Genomic DNA, 14690 nt, shown 5'->3' with positions numbered 1-14690 from the left:
GCAAAGGATTGTGGGCTCGGCGCATATGTTTCCATCATGGCGGCGTCAATTTCGGGATACACTTTTAGTTCTGTGTGTTATCACAGTGCCAACAGCAATTCTGACCATGTAAGTACTATGCCACCTGACTTTGAGGTTAAATATTTAAGTGCACGATCGCATAGCGAAACAACAAACAGTTTATTCCATCAAATCAGAATTAATTCATTTCCCGGTGTCATCTTCCTGGTGTGGCTACAGAATGGCCATGTATCAAAACCTGGCGAGCTGTCTATCTAGACAGCGTTCGTTAGCATCACGGGTACATTTGAACATTCAGCATGTCGTGTCTTTGGCATTTTTGAAGTATTTCATATCTGCGGCATTTTAGATATCATGAGTCTAATAGAGCTGTCTCAGAACGCGCCTTTAATGGTCAACAAAATGCGGTCTAGGTAGGCAGCTTACTATGTTTTGAGACGCAGTCTGGGTGACAGCTAGCAAACCCACAAGCCGACGGATTTTACAAGCTTGTCAGAAAGTGGCATTGCCGTTTATTTAGTTTAACATCGCTCACTTTCATAAATGTATACTACCTGATAGCGTTCAGTGAATTAAATCTCGTCTAGTTAGTGTTATAGACATCAATGCGTCTAAAATAGTCACATTAGCTGACCGGCTAACTTGTTTGTCAGCAACAACTGTCAAATGCAAACTTGAATGTCTAACAGACATATTGAATGAAGTATTTACACATGATAATGGTCATTTGTATAGCCTTTTTGCTCTTTGTGTCATTCTCTCTGGTATTAGGAAGTAGGTGATCTGTCATTGACCCTGCAGGCTTCGCATAGTTGTTTTGAGCTGGTTAGTCAGGTGTTATGATTAACCTGTTTTCAACCTGTCAAAGATATTACGTTTTTTTGTAGTTTTTACTTACTGAATATCTAAATGCCAACCAATTTGAACTAGTTGAACGTGTTTATGGGATGGACTGTCAACATCTAGCCTATAATATTTATATATGGGATTTTGATACTAAACCACCTTCATGACCTAATTTTATTTTAACGCTAATTGGAAAACATAATCAGCAATTTCAGTGTGATCTAGTTTCTTAAACTGAACACGTAAACAGCCGGTGAAGTGCCTGGAGAACAGTGTTTCTGTTGTTCTCTCGTTGCAGCAGTGAAATGTCTCTTTTTCAGACCTCTTTATACAAACTATTTTTTTTAATATATTTACTGCATGAATTCAGGTCACATTCGACTAACATGTACACTTTGGTATATCATGAGCATTAGAGGTGCAAATTTCATGTTTTTTTTGTTTTTTTAAACACGTCACATGTCTGTATCCTCCTTTAAATGGCATTTGGCCTGTTACTGTATAAGGAAAAAGAAAAAAATCAATTTTTTTTTATTATTAACAATATTATTATTCTTATTGGTACTATATGGTTATTCAGACCACATGTGATGACCTACCCCAACCCCGCCCCTAAACCTACCCGTCACTGGGGTTACGACCCACACAAGAGCGCTCGGTTGTGGTCACGTGTGGTCCGGATAACCGTATAGTACCTTATTATTATTAGTAGTAGTTTTTCAATAACTGCCTAACAAAATCGTTGTCTTCTTAACTGAATACATGATGTTTACTAACCTCTAACCACTCTTCTAACTGTATATCACTGCCATTACTTTGACACACTCTTCTCTGACTGATCACAGAATATTTCCTAATTGTTACATTGAAACAAGCATTTTATGTAAAGCTGCTTTGAAACAATATGTATTGTGAAATGCGCTATACAAATAAACTTGAATTGAACTGAACCCAGGGAGCCTAGACTGAGTGACAGCATATTTTTTATGTCTATTGCTAGAAAATTGCTAAATCAAACAAGGGTTTTTGACTGTATGTAGTAATAGGGCTGTCATAAAAAATAATGATAGTAATGAATACTTAATTTTTAAACAAAATATGTTTGTGGAAGGTGCCTATTCAGTTATGTCAATATTAAGGTTGCAATAGACTTGTCTTCTCTTTTATGATGTTTATTTTTTAGCTAAATGTCTTCTTGAACAAGAAAAAAATATGATGTCCATTGGGAATTGATTGGATTGTTAGATGGTTGTGGTTTGCTATTGCTGTGATGTCATGTGAGTGAAAGGTTGCCCCGCCCTCACGCCAGTAAACGCATCATCAGAGAAGAGAAAAGATGTCTCTGCGAGAGGGAGGGAAAGTGATTTTTTTAATTAAAGATCAAGAGGGCACTTGTATTTAAAAATAAATAATAATGATGTGCACAGGTAAATCATTTATAATAAATACTACAATATTCCATTAAAAAAAATTAGTTGTCAATTTTGATTTCACTAACTACACTATATTTTCCATTAAATTGCCATTTTAACGGAACAGCAAAATTGTTTATTGACTCTTTTAGGAAGGCTTCCTGTTGGGAGAAGTGAGACAAGAGGAAACTTTAAGCATCAGTGACTCACACATCGGTAGTTCAGAATTCCTCAGTGTAATAGGTAAAACCATGTTTGATATTTTTTTTTTCATGACCATTTTAGTAACTCATCAATCTCATCTCTGAAATCCTCAGTTGATCCCAGTCTCAGATCACAGACATAACATGTTTCAAAGTGAGGACGTGATGGCCTTCCTGTGCGAGCAGCTTTGAGCTATCAGTTCAAGATATGGCTGATGTAATCTGTTCATTCTCAACCATCCAAAGTACTGTAGCAAACTGCCCTGGTTATCAATAACCTGATAAGCCACTCAACTTTTGACTGGATTTGTGTTTTTTTTTAAAGTTTGTATCAGCCTGTATTTCTGAGTAAAGTCTTAAGTCCTGAGAGATGAAGCCTGAAACATCATAGACCTTTTCTTTTTTTGCTCCAAAATACTGGAAATAGCTCCTCTCCAACATTAAGAGATTGTGTTTCTGAGTTTGGCGCTGCTCCCAGACCCCTTCAACTCTGATCACTTTACAAAGAATTTCACAAAGGGTCCACAACATTAAAAGTGGGCACGGATAGTATCTTATATTTGCAGTAAGAAGTCATTATGAAGGTCATGTTGTCCTCTAGACTCTGTTCATGATTGCATACTGCCTGCATATTTTTCTTTGTCCATTCCAAGGTTAATGTTGTCTGTATGCATATGAATATTTAAATTTAGACCTTTTGAACATTCACAGCATGATTATTTTACTCAGATGTTGATATAATTAATCACTTGCATTTACTTGCCTTTCAGAGGTCCATAATCATGAACCTTGTGCACAACTGTTTAGGTAAGAACGTCCTGCATCAGTACTTGGATTACATGGAGTAGATGCGTTCTTAAATATTTATTATGTTATAAAAATATACACTACCATTTAAAAGTTTGGGGTCTGTACAATTTTTAAAAATGTTTTTGAAAGAAGTATAATATGTTCACCAAGGCCACATTTATTTGAACAAAAATAATATGGCAGTAATATTGTGAAATATTATTACAATTTAACTATTTTCTATATTAATATATTTTAAAATGTAATTTATTTCTGTGATCAAAGCTGATTTTTCAGTATCATTACTCCAGTCTTCAGTGTCACATGACCCTTCAGAAATCATTCTGATATGCTGATCTGATGCTCAAGAAACGTTTCTTATTATTATGTAATATGTTGAAAACAGTTTGTGCTGCGTAATATTTTTATGGAAACCATGCTAAAAAAAATTCTGGATTCTTTCATGAATAGAAAGTTCAAAAGAACAACTTTTATTTTAAATAGAAATGTCTTTACTGTTACTTTTTGCTAAAAGTATTAATTTCTTCTAAAAAATCTTCTAAAATTGTATTGCCCCAAACTTTTGAATGTTATAAGAGACATACATTTTCTTTCTTTCTTTCTTTCTTTCTTTCTTTCTTTCTTTCTTTCTTTCTTTCTCTCAAATCAAACTTACAGTTGTTTTGCATATTGCAGCTTTTATGACTATGCAGGTAACGTCAATGAAGAAAATCTCAACAGAATCCTCAAGGATAGAAGAAAAGTAAGCAGTTACCATGAAATATGCATAAAAATGTGCGAGAGAAAAATACATTATCAACTGGTACCGTGACCGGTTCTATGTCCTGCATTGTGTGTTTAATTCAGCCGACCCACTATACAATGTTTCTTTTCCTGTGCAGAATGTTATCGGCTGGTACCGGTTTCGAAGGAACACCCAACAGCAGATGTCATTCAGGGAGCAGGTGATCCATAAGCAGTTGACCAATATACTTGGCATCCCAGATCTGGTCTTCCTCCTCTTCAGCTTCATCTCCACAGCCAATAGTTCCACTCATGCTTTGGAGTATGTGCTCTTCAGGCCCAACAGAAAGTATGTACAAGCTGTTTAATACAAAGTTATGGAGTGGGGCAAGACAAAATCATGATTAATTTGAACTGTTTTAGATGTTTCTCTTTTATTGTTATTGCATAATACCTTGCATAATGTTTACAAATGGTGCTGTGTAGCTGATATGTGTGTTTCTGTTGTAATTTTGCTATTTCTCCCAGCAGATATAATCAGAAGATATCTCTAAGCATCCCAAACCTGGGCAACACCAGTCAACAGGAATATAAAGTCTCATCTGTGCCGAACACCTCCAAGAACTACGCCAGTGTCATTAAAGAACATGGGTGAGGCAACCTGACTGCAATGTTCAATATTATTTTAGCCATGTCACGGAATGTAGTTATAGAAAATTATTGCGTTATTTAGTTTTATTCACTACTGTTCAAAAGTTTGGGGTTGGTAAGATTTCTAATGTTTTCTGACATTTCTTATGCTCAACAAGGCTGTTTCTTTGATAAAAAAAATATGTTAAAGATGGTAAAAAATAATATAATGAAATATTATTATAATTTAAATGAACTGTGTTCTATTTTAATGTAATTTATTTCTGTGATGGTAAAGCTGAATTTTCAGCATCATTACTCCATTCTTCAGTGTCACATGACATGACCCTTCAGAAATCATTTAGAAATAATAAAATGTATTATTATTATATAACTGCATTTATTTGAAATATAAATCTTTTGTAACATTGTAAATGTCTTTTGATCAGCTTAATGCATACTTGCTGTATAAAAGTATTCGATTTTTTTCAACAACAAACAATCTTACTGACCGAAAATATTTGAACTGTATTTTTAAAGCTGCAGTCCGTAACTTTTTTGGGTTAAAAATGATCCAAAATAATTTTTTGAGCAAGTACATAACCAGCCAGTGTTCAAAACTACCTGCTTGCCGTAGCTCGATTCAAAACGGTAAGCTTGTAATAATGTTTTTAATTCCAGTGGTACTGGTGGATTTCCGCGGGAAATTCGAGCATGTCTTTGCGTCATTACGTCACATCTGTACACATAAAGACGGTGTCTTGGCTAGTAGGCTATATTGCGTGTGAAGATGTTGGAGGAGGAGATTTATAGCCTTTTCTCACAGCACTTGATATAATTAAAATTATCAATTTGATGGCGGATCCAGAAAGGTTCTAACGGCAATCACCGGTGACAACTGAAGATTCACCCGTTGTAAAATGCAAAAGACTTAAGAGTAGCTACAGAAAAAAAGAGACTGCAACTGGGCTCATGCGAAAATAAGGATAAATATCGTAAGGGCATTAAATGTTGTCACGTAATGCTGATGTTGTTAACATTAACAATTTGAGAACAAATTGAACAAACACGGTTTGTTCAATTTGAGAACAAACCGTGCTAATTTGCACGGTTTGATGTGATATGTTAAGCGATCATTAGATTTAATCAGCACGATTTACTGCAATGCTTATTTTCCCCTTAGTTGGTCAGAACAAAAGTGGATGTTACTTACTTGTTCAGACGACATTTTCCAGTGAAAATTCTTATGTTGGTCATACTTCCAAAAAGTCGAATCTGTGATTCCGAATGAAAGTATCCACACCGTTGCGGTTATTGACAGACGCACATTCTCCTCAAAACATTGGATTCATCCGCGCTGTGCCGTGCCGAGGCACAACCCACGTAAAGTTGATAATTCCGCGAATAACTGCAATTGCAGATTTCGAACAGAGATGGCGACAAAGAGGAAAAACTACAGACTGCAGCTTTAACTGAAAAAGTAGTGAAAGACCAACTAGTACATAGAGATCTGGCTAGCAAATAAGACATTCTCAAATTTGCTGACATTAAACATTACTCAACATTTATTAATTAAATATTAAAGAAATATTTATTTTACACATGAATATTTGAAAACAGAAAATGTGCAGTAGTATCCAATACTTGAAATTACCAATCCTATTAATCAACCGTATTAAAATTAGTCTCAGAATTGCTCAATTTTCTCAGATCAGTCAGTCTTGCCAATATATTGGTTTATCAGTACAGAAAAAGAGGAGATTTGTTTATATACCTGTCTCTGAGGTCATATATTTGCACAGATTTTTAATGCAAACTACACAACCTAAAACAGGGCCACTTTTGCTGCAGTAAATACTTGAATGTGATTGCTAATTTTTTTTAATTATTATTATTTATAGGACTGACTTCTTTGATAAGGATGGAGTGATGAAAGACATTCGAGCTATTTTTCAGGTGTACAGTGCCCTTCAAGAAAGAGTGCAGGTAAGTTACATCATTATACTGCTTCTTAACTTTAAGATCAATCCAGGAGATGCTGGTTAACATACAGGCTAGTGGTTTTCCAAAGTTACTAGTCACTCAGCATTTTTACTGGCCACAATTTTGTCATTGGGAAGTAATGTTAGGGTTGGGATGATACACTTAGCTCACGAGACGATAAACGATAATGGGTTGATTGTTGTATTTTACAGCATAACCCTTGTTTAATATTTGTCAAACATTCAGTTCAAATGTCCACTTAATCTTTAATATTTGGCCACTTAATAGAAATGCTACAACCACTTTAATTTCTTGAACAAGAACATGTGGACATCAAATCTCATGCAAACTCAGATCAAGGGTTTAAACTTTTATCGAATGCTCACACTCAGGACAGGAATGATAATATCAAAACAAAACTCTCATTTCATTTCGCGTTCATTTCGACCTGGAGTCGGACAATAATGCCTACAGAGGATATAGAACAGGTATAGTCTAGTTTAATTACGGTCATAACTTATTTTTCATCTTGCTTTTATCCACTATTAGTATAAGCCTGTTGTAGCCGACCGCGTCCAAATGATGGCCAAAAATATACTGATGAGTTCAGTGAAGTTTATTGTACATCACACAAAAGATGAAGTGTTAGTTTTACTAAATACAGTAAACACAGTATAAGAAGTCTTATCCATAAACTCTCTCTCTCTCCCTTTCATTATCAACATGCACAGCGAATTACACAAAACACTCGTTACAACTAACAGTAAACAAATATATACACATCTTTTCAGGGGGTGATTAATAAACTGGTAAACTGTATATCCGTAAAACGACTCGATGAGCTGTCATAAAGTGCGCGCTCTCACTTTCATTTCTGCCGTGATCAGTAACGTTAGGCCTATCGCTGCGGAGACCGTAAGCTGGATCACGAACAGTACAGATCCATCCTCGAGTAATAACGAGAGTAAATGAAGACTGCTATGTTCATTCTTACATCCAACAACAAAACACCTCAATCGCTTAGAAGACATTCTTGTCTACAGCTGCTCTGGCGTCGAAACAATAGCGGACTGTGTACAGCTCACTCGCTCAGGGGTGCGTTTCCCGAAAGCATCGTTAGCCAACTATGGTTGCAAGTTCCCTCGTTACCAATAGAGTTCAATGGACATTGCGATGAACTTGCGACCATAGTTGGCCAACGATGCTTTCGGGAAACGCACCCCAGGGCGGGTCTATGCTAAAACTGCAGTCCGTCAACAGTCGTGGGCGGGGCTTGTGCAAATGTACGTCACATTGCCCCGAATCTGAGAACGGCTTGTTCTGAGACAGTGCTTATGATTTGTGGGGATATAAAAAAAACAGCACTGGGTGGATTTTTATTATTGTAGGGTTGGTGTGGATTTTGCATAATAGGTGCCGTTTAAATGTCAAACCTTGATAATAATATTTAAATGTTTTAAATAAATAAAGTCAGAAATATTTAGCATAATGCTGAGGATGTGCTATCTATGAATTTCCTGTCGTCCCGCAGGCGGTGTGCGGTGAAGTGGATCAAAGTGAACGAGTGAGGGAGAAAATCCAAGAAGAAGTGAACAAACTCAAAGAGGAAATCGCTCTCAGGAAACGCAACAGCGCTGAGGAAGAGAGAAGTATGTGCTGATGACTGCGAATTTGCAAAAAAAAGGAAACAATTTCTGTTAATATCTTCTCTATTTTCTTAACAGGACTCCAAGAGGCAGCCGCTGTCACGCTTCCCGATAACTCTGCCCTCCCCGATAACTCTGCCCTTCCCGACTCCTCACACTCTTCGCTGACTCGAGTCGTGCTCTCAGGTCCCTCGGTGGAGCCCAGTTTAGAGAGAGCCGTGAACTCGTCATCTCCTCCGATCTACAGCACCACACTGCCTCCAGATTCGCCAAGCGCTATACTGCTACCGCGGCCCCAAGCCGTGGGCTCGCCCGGCCACCCGTCTCCCAGCGTGGGCCTGGGCAACGGAGACGGCTCAAGCTCGGATTCCCTGAATCGCCAGGCCACCGGCCAGGAGGATGAGGATGACGACGACGAGGACAGTAGCGAGTACGAAAATTTAGTTAGTGAGCAATTGCAGCCACCTTCCTTATCGGAAGCTGTTACATTAGGACGACCGGCTACCCTGTGGCCCGACGGAGATGCCCACAGCCCTCCGGGCTCATAGTGATTGAGCAAACCACTGGGGACATTGACAAACGAACAGAACTATTCGTGATTGTGAGGCTGGTGGTGTTCAGAACACAAACAAGCACTGGCCTTTTGTGAGTTATGACAATGCTGTCCTGTTGTACACATTTAACAGCTCTGTGCAGGGGACGTCATTGGGTCGTGACGGACTCCGAAGTGGCGATGGAATGATGTCCCCATCTATGTGGACCGACGGACCCCCTTTTTCTCCGTTTCACGCTCTTTTTTTTGGGTGGAGAGGTGCATCCTGCTTATCTCGGCGTCTGCTACTCACTGGAGTCATTCGGTTCTTGCACCATTTACCTCTTGCACTGTTTTGCCTTCATTTGATCTGCGTTTGAATAGATTAGCAAAGGGAAAGATGTCTTTTTTTGCGGCCTTTAAACACATCTCTGTATAAGCTTAAACCATGACTCGTTCATTGTCTCGCTTCATAAATCTGAATGGACAAAAAAAAGAAAAGAAAAAAAAATCGCAGTTATAATACGTGCTCAGGACTGCAGCTGCCTGACACTTGAACAGTTCTTGCTCTAGAAAAGTTATTTTATTTTTGTTTTTATTAGTTATATTTGATTTGATTGAGTAATATAATGGCCTATTCATGAAAAAAAAAAAAAAGTGATAATTTTTGGTCAATGATTATTATATAAGTTACTTTGATAAGGGGTGCTTCTTGTATTTTTTATGGCGTACTGTAGATCATTACTAATTTCATTGGCTTAAATCAAACACGTTTTTGTCCTGATGAATGAACCGATGATTATATAATTTTTCGCTCCAACTGCTTTAACTGAATTTACCGGTCGTGCGGTTTGATGGAGCCAATCAGAAACTGGAAGGGTCAAGGGTCAAAATGCAGCATCATCGATCTCAGGATTCTTTTACAGTACCTGGACTGTTGCTTTCTCTCATCATCTTGTCCACATGCCTTTGTTCATTAGTTGAGAAGATCTGATCGATTTACTTAAAGCAGTGCAGCGGTGGATCAGTTTAGTACTCTATGATAATGTGAAATAAAGATTTCAGCCATATGCAGCAGAGCTCAAAGGGTAGAAGCACAGTCTTGTCATCTGTTAGAGGATGTTTTACTGTCTGATCAAACCAAAATGGCTTTTCCCCTCTAAAGTTTGTATGTGTGTGAGTCTCAGAAAAACATGTCTGGGTCATTAATCATTAAATAATAATAATTTACCATTAAATAATATTATTTAAATTGTATATTAAGTAAAATATTGATATTAACATTTATTTATATATATACTTTTTTACTTTTAAGTTTCTCTCTTGGATGTTTTTGTTCTTAAAGGTGATTATCATTTTTCATTCTCATAATACAGAAATGTTTTAAACTAGCGTTTAGCATGATGTATAAATACATGACAATTTAGTTTTTATAACAATTTTTTTTTTTTTTTATAAAGTAATGAGATATGAGATTTGGGGAGAAAACGTGAAAATCTTATTGGTACAAAAACATACTCTTTATTGTTTTATATACATATATATGTGAAATGTGACTAGGACATGTTCTTGTGAGATTCACCCATGTAGTGCATATTGCAAACAATTTGGAAAACTGTTGGACTTTTTCACCCAAAGAATCCAAAACTCTTTATTTCTTTGTTTTATCTCAGGATCTGATGCTCTGACATTTATTTTAGCAGAGGCTGAAAACATCTCACTTTTCATTCAGTACATTTCTCCAGTTCTGTGTAGGACAAAAAAAATTAACAAATGTTTGTTCCCTGGCATGAGTGTGAATGAGAGTACACTGACAGAGATGTTTTAGTCAGCTGTATCATGTTGCATTGACTGTCTGCTTTAAATGTTTTTGCCTTTGGCATTGATCTTTATGTGTAAGGCCAAAAAAGACACCACCATGGTTTTCGGCACAAATCTGAAAGTGTTAAAGTGAACAATTGCACTGATGTGAAGAAATGCCACATTTAAAATTTGATATGGGCTTGTTTGGCCAGCTGGAAGCCGGTCCCTCAGAGCTTTAAAAATGTGATTTTATCATACTAACATGTTCCTTAGAAAGTTTTGAATGAACATAAATGCCACTTAAGGACAAAATATAAAAATATATATATACACATATACACAGTCTGTTTTTTTTTTTTTTTTTTTTTTTCAACAAATATTTACCATTTATGATTAATCAGAGTCAGTTCACAGTGATCTCTTCTGAACATCTCAAGACAACTAATTCAGTGTCAATCCTGCTGCCACTATTGCCTTTGTTTTGCCCTCTTACAGAAGCTTTCAAATCTGATAACGAAATAAATCAAAATGTGGCAGTGTGCCATTTTAATGGGGAAATAGTAATGATGTGCTTGTCATTTTTATTGTCATTTTACCCAGCTGGACGTCAGACATGACTCTTTCCTTATGATCGAGCAGCTGTAAGTGATTAACATTGTTCCCATCAGAATTGAAATGAAGTCTCTCGTTGCTGTCAACTGTCTGGTTAACAACATTCTTTAAAATATATATTTTTGAGTTCAACAGCAGAAAGAAACTCATACAGGTTTGGAACAACATGAGAGCGAGTAAATTATGACAAAATCTCCCTTTCACTGTATGTGGCCGTTTCAAGGGATCATGCCTATGTTCCCACAGCCCTATGTTCCCACAAATGGCCTACCTCTGACCCCACCCGTAACTGGGGTTTAGACAAATCGTACAAAAAAACAAAAAAAAATCTTAGAAATGTGGGAACATAGGGCCGTGGGAACATAGGGCTGACCCCCGTTTGGGATTCTCACCTTTGATGGCAAAAGCTTTCAGCCACACTAGGACTCCAGAGAAAAGCCAGGTGGAACATTTGACTTCCATTCAAAGAAATGTCGAAAATTGATCATATAGGCTCAATTTTGTGCTTGTGGCTAGTTGTGTTAGCATGTTCGTTACAAAACATGAACATATAGGGATAGTATTTTCTGCCTAATAATGTAAACAAATCAAATAAAGTGCAGTAGCTAGCCTAGCGCAGACTGTTGGATTGAGTGGTGTAGTTCATAACCTCACCTGAAGGTGGCGTTCCTCATTCACAGGTCCGCAGCGGCGCTCACTGACAAATGTGTCTAAACCAAAGCAACAGTGCAGGCAGGGTTGCCAATTACGTGTTTCTACTTTTTAACTTTTCACCCCACGTATTGCATACATTAAATTTGACTGAAATGCTTGTGTTTAGATATTTTACCCAATTTATATTCTTCCAATGATAGGCTATAACTGTACTAGATGACTGATGAGGAGCTTGTGTGCACTAAAGTATGACAGACCAAGGAGAAGAGTAAAATCAGAACTAAATATCAAATACTAAAAAGTTTTTTTTTGTTTTTTTTTTAACTGTTAAAAAAATAAAGGATTACCATCCCCACTGAAGGATTTGTTCACCAGCTGTCAATCTTAAGGTACGATAATTTTATTGGGAACATTTTACAATAATAATAAAAAAAAATTGTCATTACTTACTCACCGTCATAATGTTCCAAACCTGTATGAGTTTCTTCTGTTGAACACAAAAGATTTTTGAGAATATTGATACCAAAAGAATATTGGTAACCAGACAGTTGACTGTAGCCATTGAAAAAAATAAAAATAGTATTAAAAGTCAATGGATGCCATCAACGGTCTGGTTACCAACATCCAACAAAATATCTTCTTTTGTGTTCAACAGAAGAAAGACCCTCATGTTGTTCTAAACCTGTATGAGTTTGAGGAAACAATGACAAATTTTTCATTTTGGGGTGAACAATCCCTTTTAGTAATGTTAACGGAAACAACTCTTGATTCTAATAATGTATTATTAAATGTTACAATTAACATTAATCTGTATTTTAAAAATGGGATAATTTTGACTGGCCAGAATAGGCTGGTTTTGTTACACAGATCTGGCAACCCTGATTGCAGGGGACATTTTAAAGGCATGCTACCATTGGCTGTTTCTTCATATAATGTGCGACTGAAAAAGAACATCAGGCAAACATCATTTGTCAAAATCATTTATTTACTATAATACATAGCAGATGATGTTAAAATATTTAGTTTGTACATCATATGAGGCAATCATATGAACAATGTTGCTCTTTTTTTTTAAACTACACTAAATGGGATCCTAGCAGCTGCACACTTACCCTATTGAGCCCTTTCCTCCGTTTTAGTGAGTCAATTGAGATAAATCTTGTCATTTTTGTTCCCATCCATTGACATACAAGCTCCTGCAACACAGCTAAACATCTCTGAGTTGTGCTGTATTCCACACAAAGAATGCAAGCTTTCTAACAGCATCTGTTACAGTGGAAAAAAATTCAGTACCATCTAATTAAAAAAAATAAAAAATAATAATAATTTCATATAGGGAATTAAGTACAGTCAATGGATCTAACCCCAAATTTTAATACATCATACCACAGAGATCTGATTATATGTTTTACAAGATTATACAGAGCTCCAGTACCCCGTGATTTTTGTTTCATCAGCAATCAAATGATGCTGACATTTATATATATATTTATATATATATTGTATATATAGAGATATTTATATTTTCCTATTTTAGGGAAATAATTAAAGCCAAAATAATGATATTAAAAGTTGAACTATGGCATGACACAAACAAATATAACAATTTTACCCCAGTTTAATGTTCCCTTCAACAAGTTAGGTAAAAAAAAAAAAAAAAAAAAAAAAAAAGAGTCTTGCATAAAAACAGTTAAGCATTTACGGTTTTCCTCCGCGTTAACTTTTTCAGTTATTACAAGTGGCAAAGAACATGCAAATTCAGTTCACGAAATGAATCAAAAGAACCATAGAACGGTGGTCTGCGGAACTGAAACGAACGAACATGAAACGAGACGGAGATGACCAGGCGTCTTCTGAAGCCTGGATCTCTGAGATGTGCCAAATGGTTGCAGTGGGCTGTTTCCCTTTCTGTGGTTTCCAGAGTACGAGGGGCTCCCGGTTCAATGTCTGTAGGACAAAGTGCATCCTAGGCAGGCGCCCCTGATTTTATAAACTCATGTTAGTTCAATCCCAAACGCCTTGGGATCCCACCACCCCAACAACAACTGCTGTCTTTAAGATAAAAATTTCCTAAAAATATATCTTTAGTCCATTGTAAAATAAAAAGGGGACAAACACAAGCGGGAAAATGGCACATTTTGCCATTATGGCAAGCCGTGCATGTGGTGTTGGTTTTTAGTGAGTGACTGACAGCTCCATTGTCTTAAAAAAAAAAAAAAAAAAAAAGTGTTTCATAAATATATCTTCCTTGTGTTCACGATGTTTGAAATTAGTCAATGTGCACATTTACTGTCAAATTTACATTGACATTTTCTTTACAGCTTTTATTCACTCTCATCCAGTCTGGCTGAGGAACAAAAAATGGAAATAAAAAAAAAAAAAAAAATCTTTTCTGCAAGTCACATCTTTTGTACAAAAAAAAAGGAAGTAATTTTCCACTTCTTATTTTAGGAGGCTTCCACGCAGCCGAACGTGAGCTGGGGGTCTATATGAGGGGTTCGGGGGGCAGCGGGTGCTGGATCTGCTGTGGTTGGAGGGGAGGAGGGAGTTGCAGGGCCATCAGAGACTCCAAACCGTGACCGTGTGGAGGAGGAGTCCCCTCAGCGCTGGAGGGCTCTGTGATGTCACCACCATAGAAGAAATACTGGCACTGCTGGATGAAGGACTCGATGACGGACTGGTTGAGTTTGGTGGTGGACAGCGTATCCTTGTTCTCAAAATCAGGCCTCATGAGCGTAGGCCAGAAACAGATGGAGAGATTGTCAGCCGTCATCAACGTGGTCTTGCTTTGCTGACTTACCCTGGTGGAGAAAGG

At 37.0% G+C, this 14690-nt stretch overlaps 2 protein-coding genes across 4 annotated transcripts in view; one reads left to right on the top strand and one right to left on the bottom strand.

Moving 5' to 3' along the window:
- Positions 1 to 13562, top strand: abraxas2 (abraxas 2, BRISC complex subunit). 2 transcript variants are annotated; one of them, XM_084097859.1, is made up of 9 exons: positions 1 to 108; positions 2432 to 2522; positions 3253 to 3289; positions 3968 to 4034; positions 4174 to 4364; positions 4547 to 4666; positions 6547 to 6631; positions 8160 to 8277; positions 8353 to 13562. In XM_084097859.1, the coding sequence occupies exons 1-9, from the start codon at positions 37 to 39 to the stop codon at positions 8820 to 8822; spliced, it is 1251 nt and encodes a 416-aa protein (XP_083953985.1). In that variant the 5' UTR covers positions 1 to 36; the 3' UTR covers positions 8823 to 13562. The 2 variants fall into 2 exon arrangements, with proteins under 2 accessions (XP_083953985.1, XP_083953984.1); XM_084097858.1 differs by having other exon boundaries at positions 4544 to 4666.
- arhgap5 (Rho GTPase activating protein 5) overlaps positions 12840 to 14690 on the bottom strand; it is a 36527-nt gene continuing 34676 nt past the window's right edge. For both annotated transcript variants that reach the window (XM_084097856.1, XM_084097857.1), the window contains one exon: positions 12840 to 14676. In XM_084097856.1, coding sequence (XP_083953982.1) covers positions 14361 to 14676 — 316 coding nt within the window. In that variant the 3' untranslated portion in view covers positions 12840 to 14360. The remainder of the gene's footprint in view (positions 14677 to 14690) is intronic.

Source organism: Abramis brama, assembly GCF_963993115.1.
Source record: "Abramis brama genome assembly, chromosome: 21".
NCBI lineage: Eukaryota > Metazoa > Chordata > Actinopteri > Cypriniformes > Leuciscidae > Abramis > Abramis brama.
Note: the sequence above shows the minus strand (reverse complement) of the source record. Positions and strands in the feature narration are given on the sequence as shown.

Bases quoted from the DNA above. Each gene is read 5' to 3' on its own strand.
- abraxas2 (XM_084097858.1), top strand. From the start codon at position 37: ATGGCGGCGTCAATTTCGGGATACACTTTTAGTTCTGTGTGTTATCAC. The intron at 2,523-3,252 runs GTAAAACCATGT...CTTGCCTTTCAG, and splicing joins AGAATTCCTCAGTGTAATAG to AGGTCCATAATCATGAACCT. The intron at 4,035-4,173 runs GTAAGCAGTTAC...TTTCCTGTGCAG, and splicing joins TCCTCAAGGATAGAAGAAAA to AATGTTATCGGCTGGTACCG.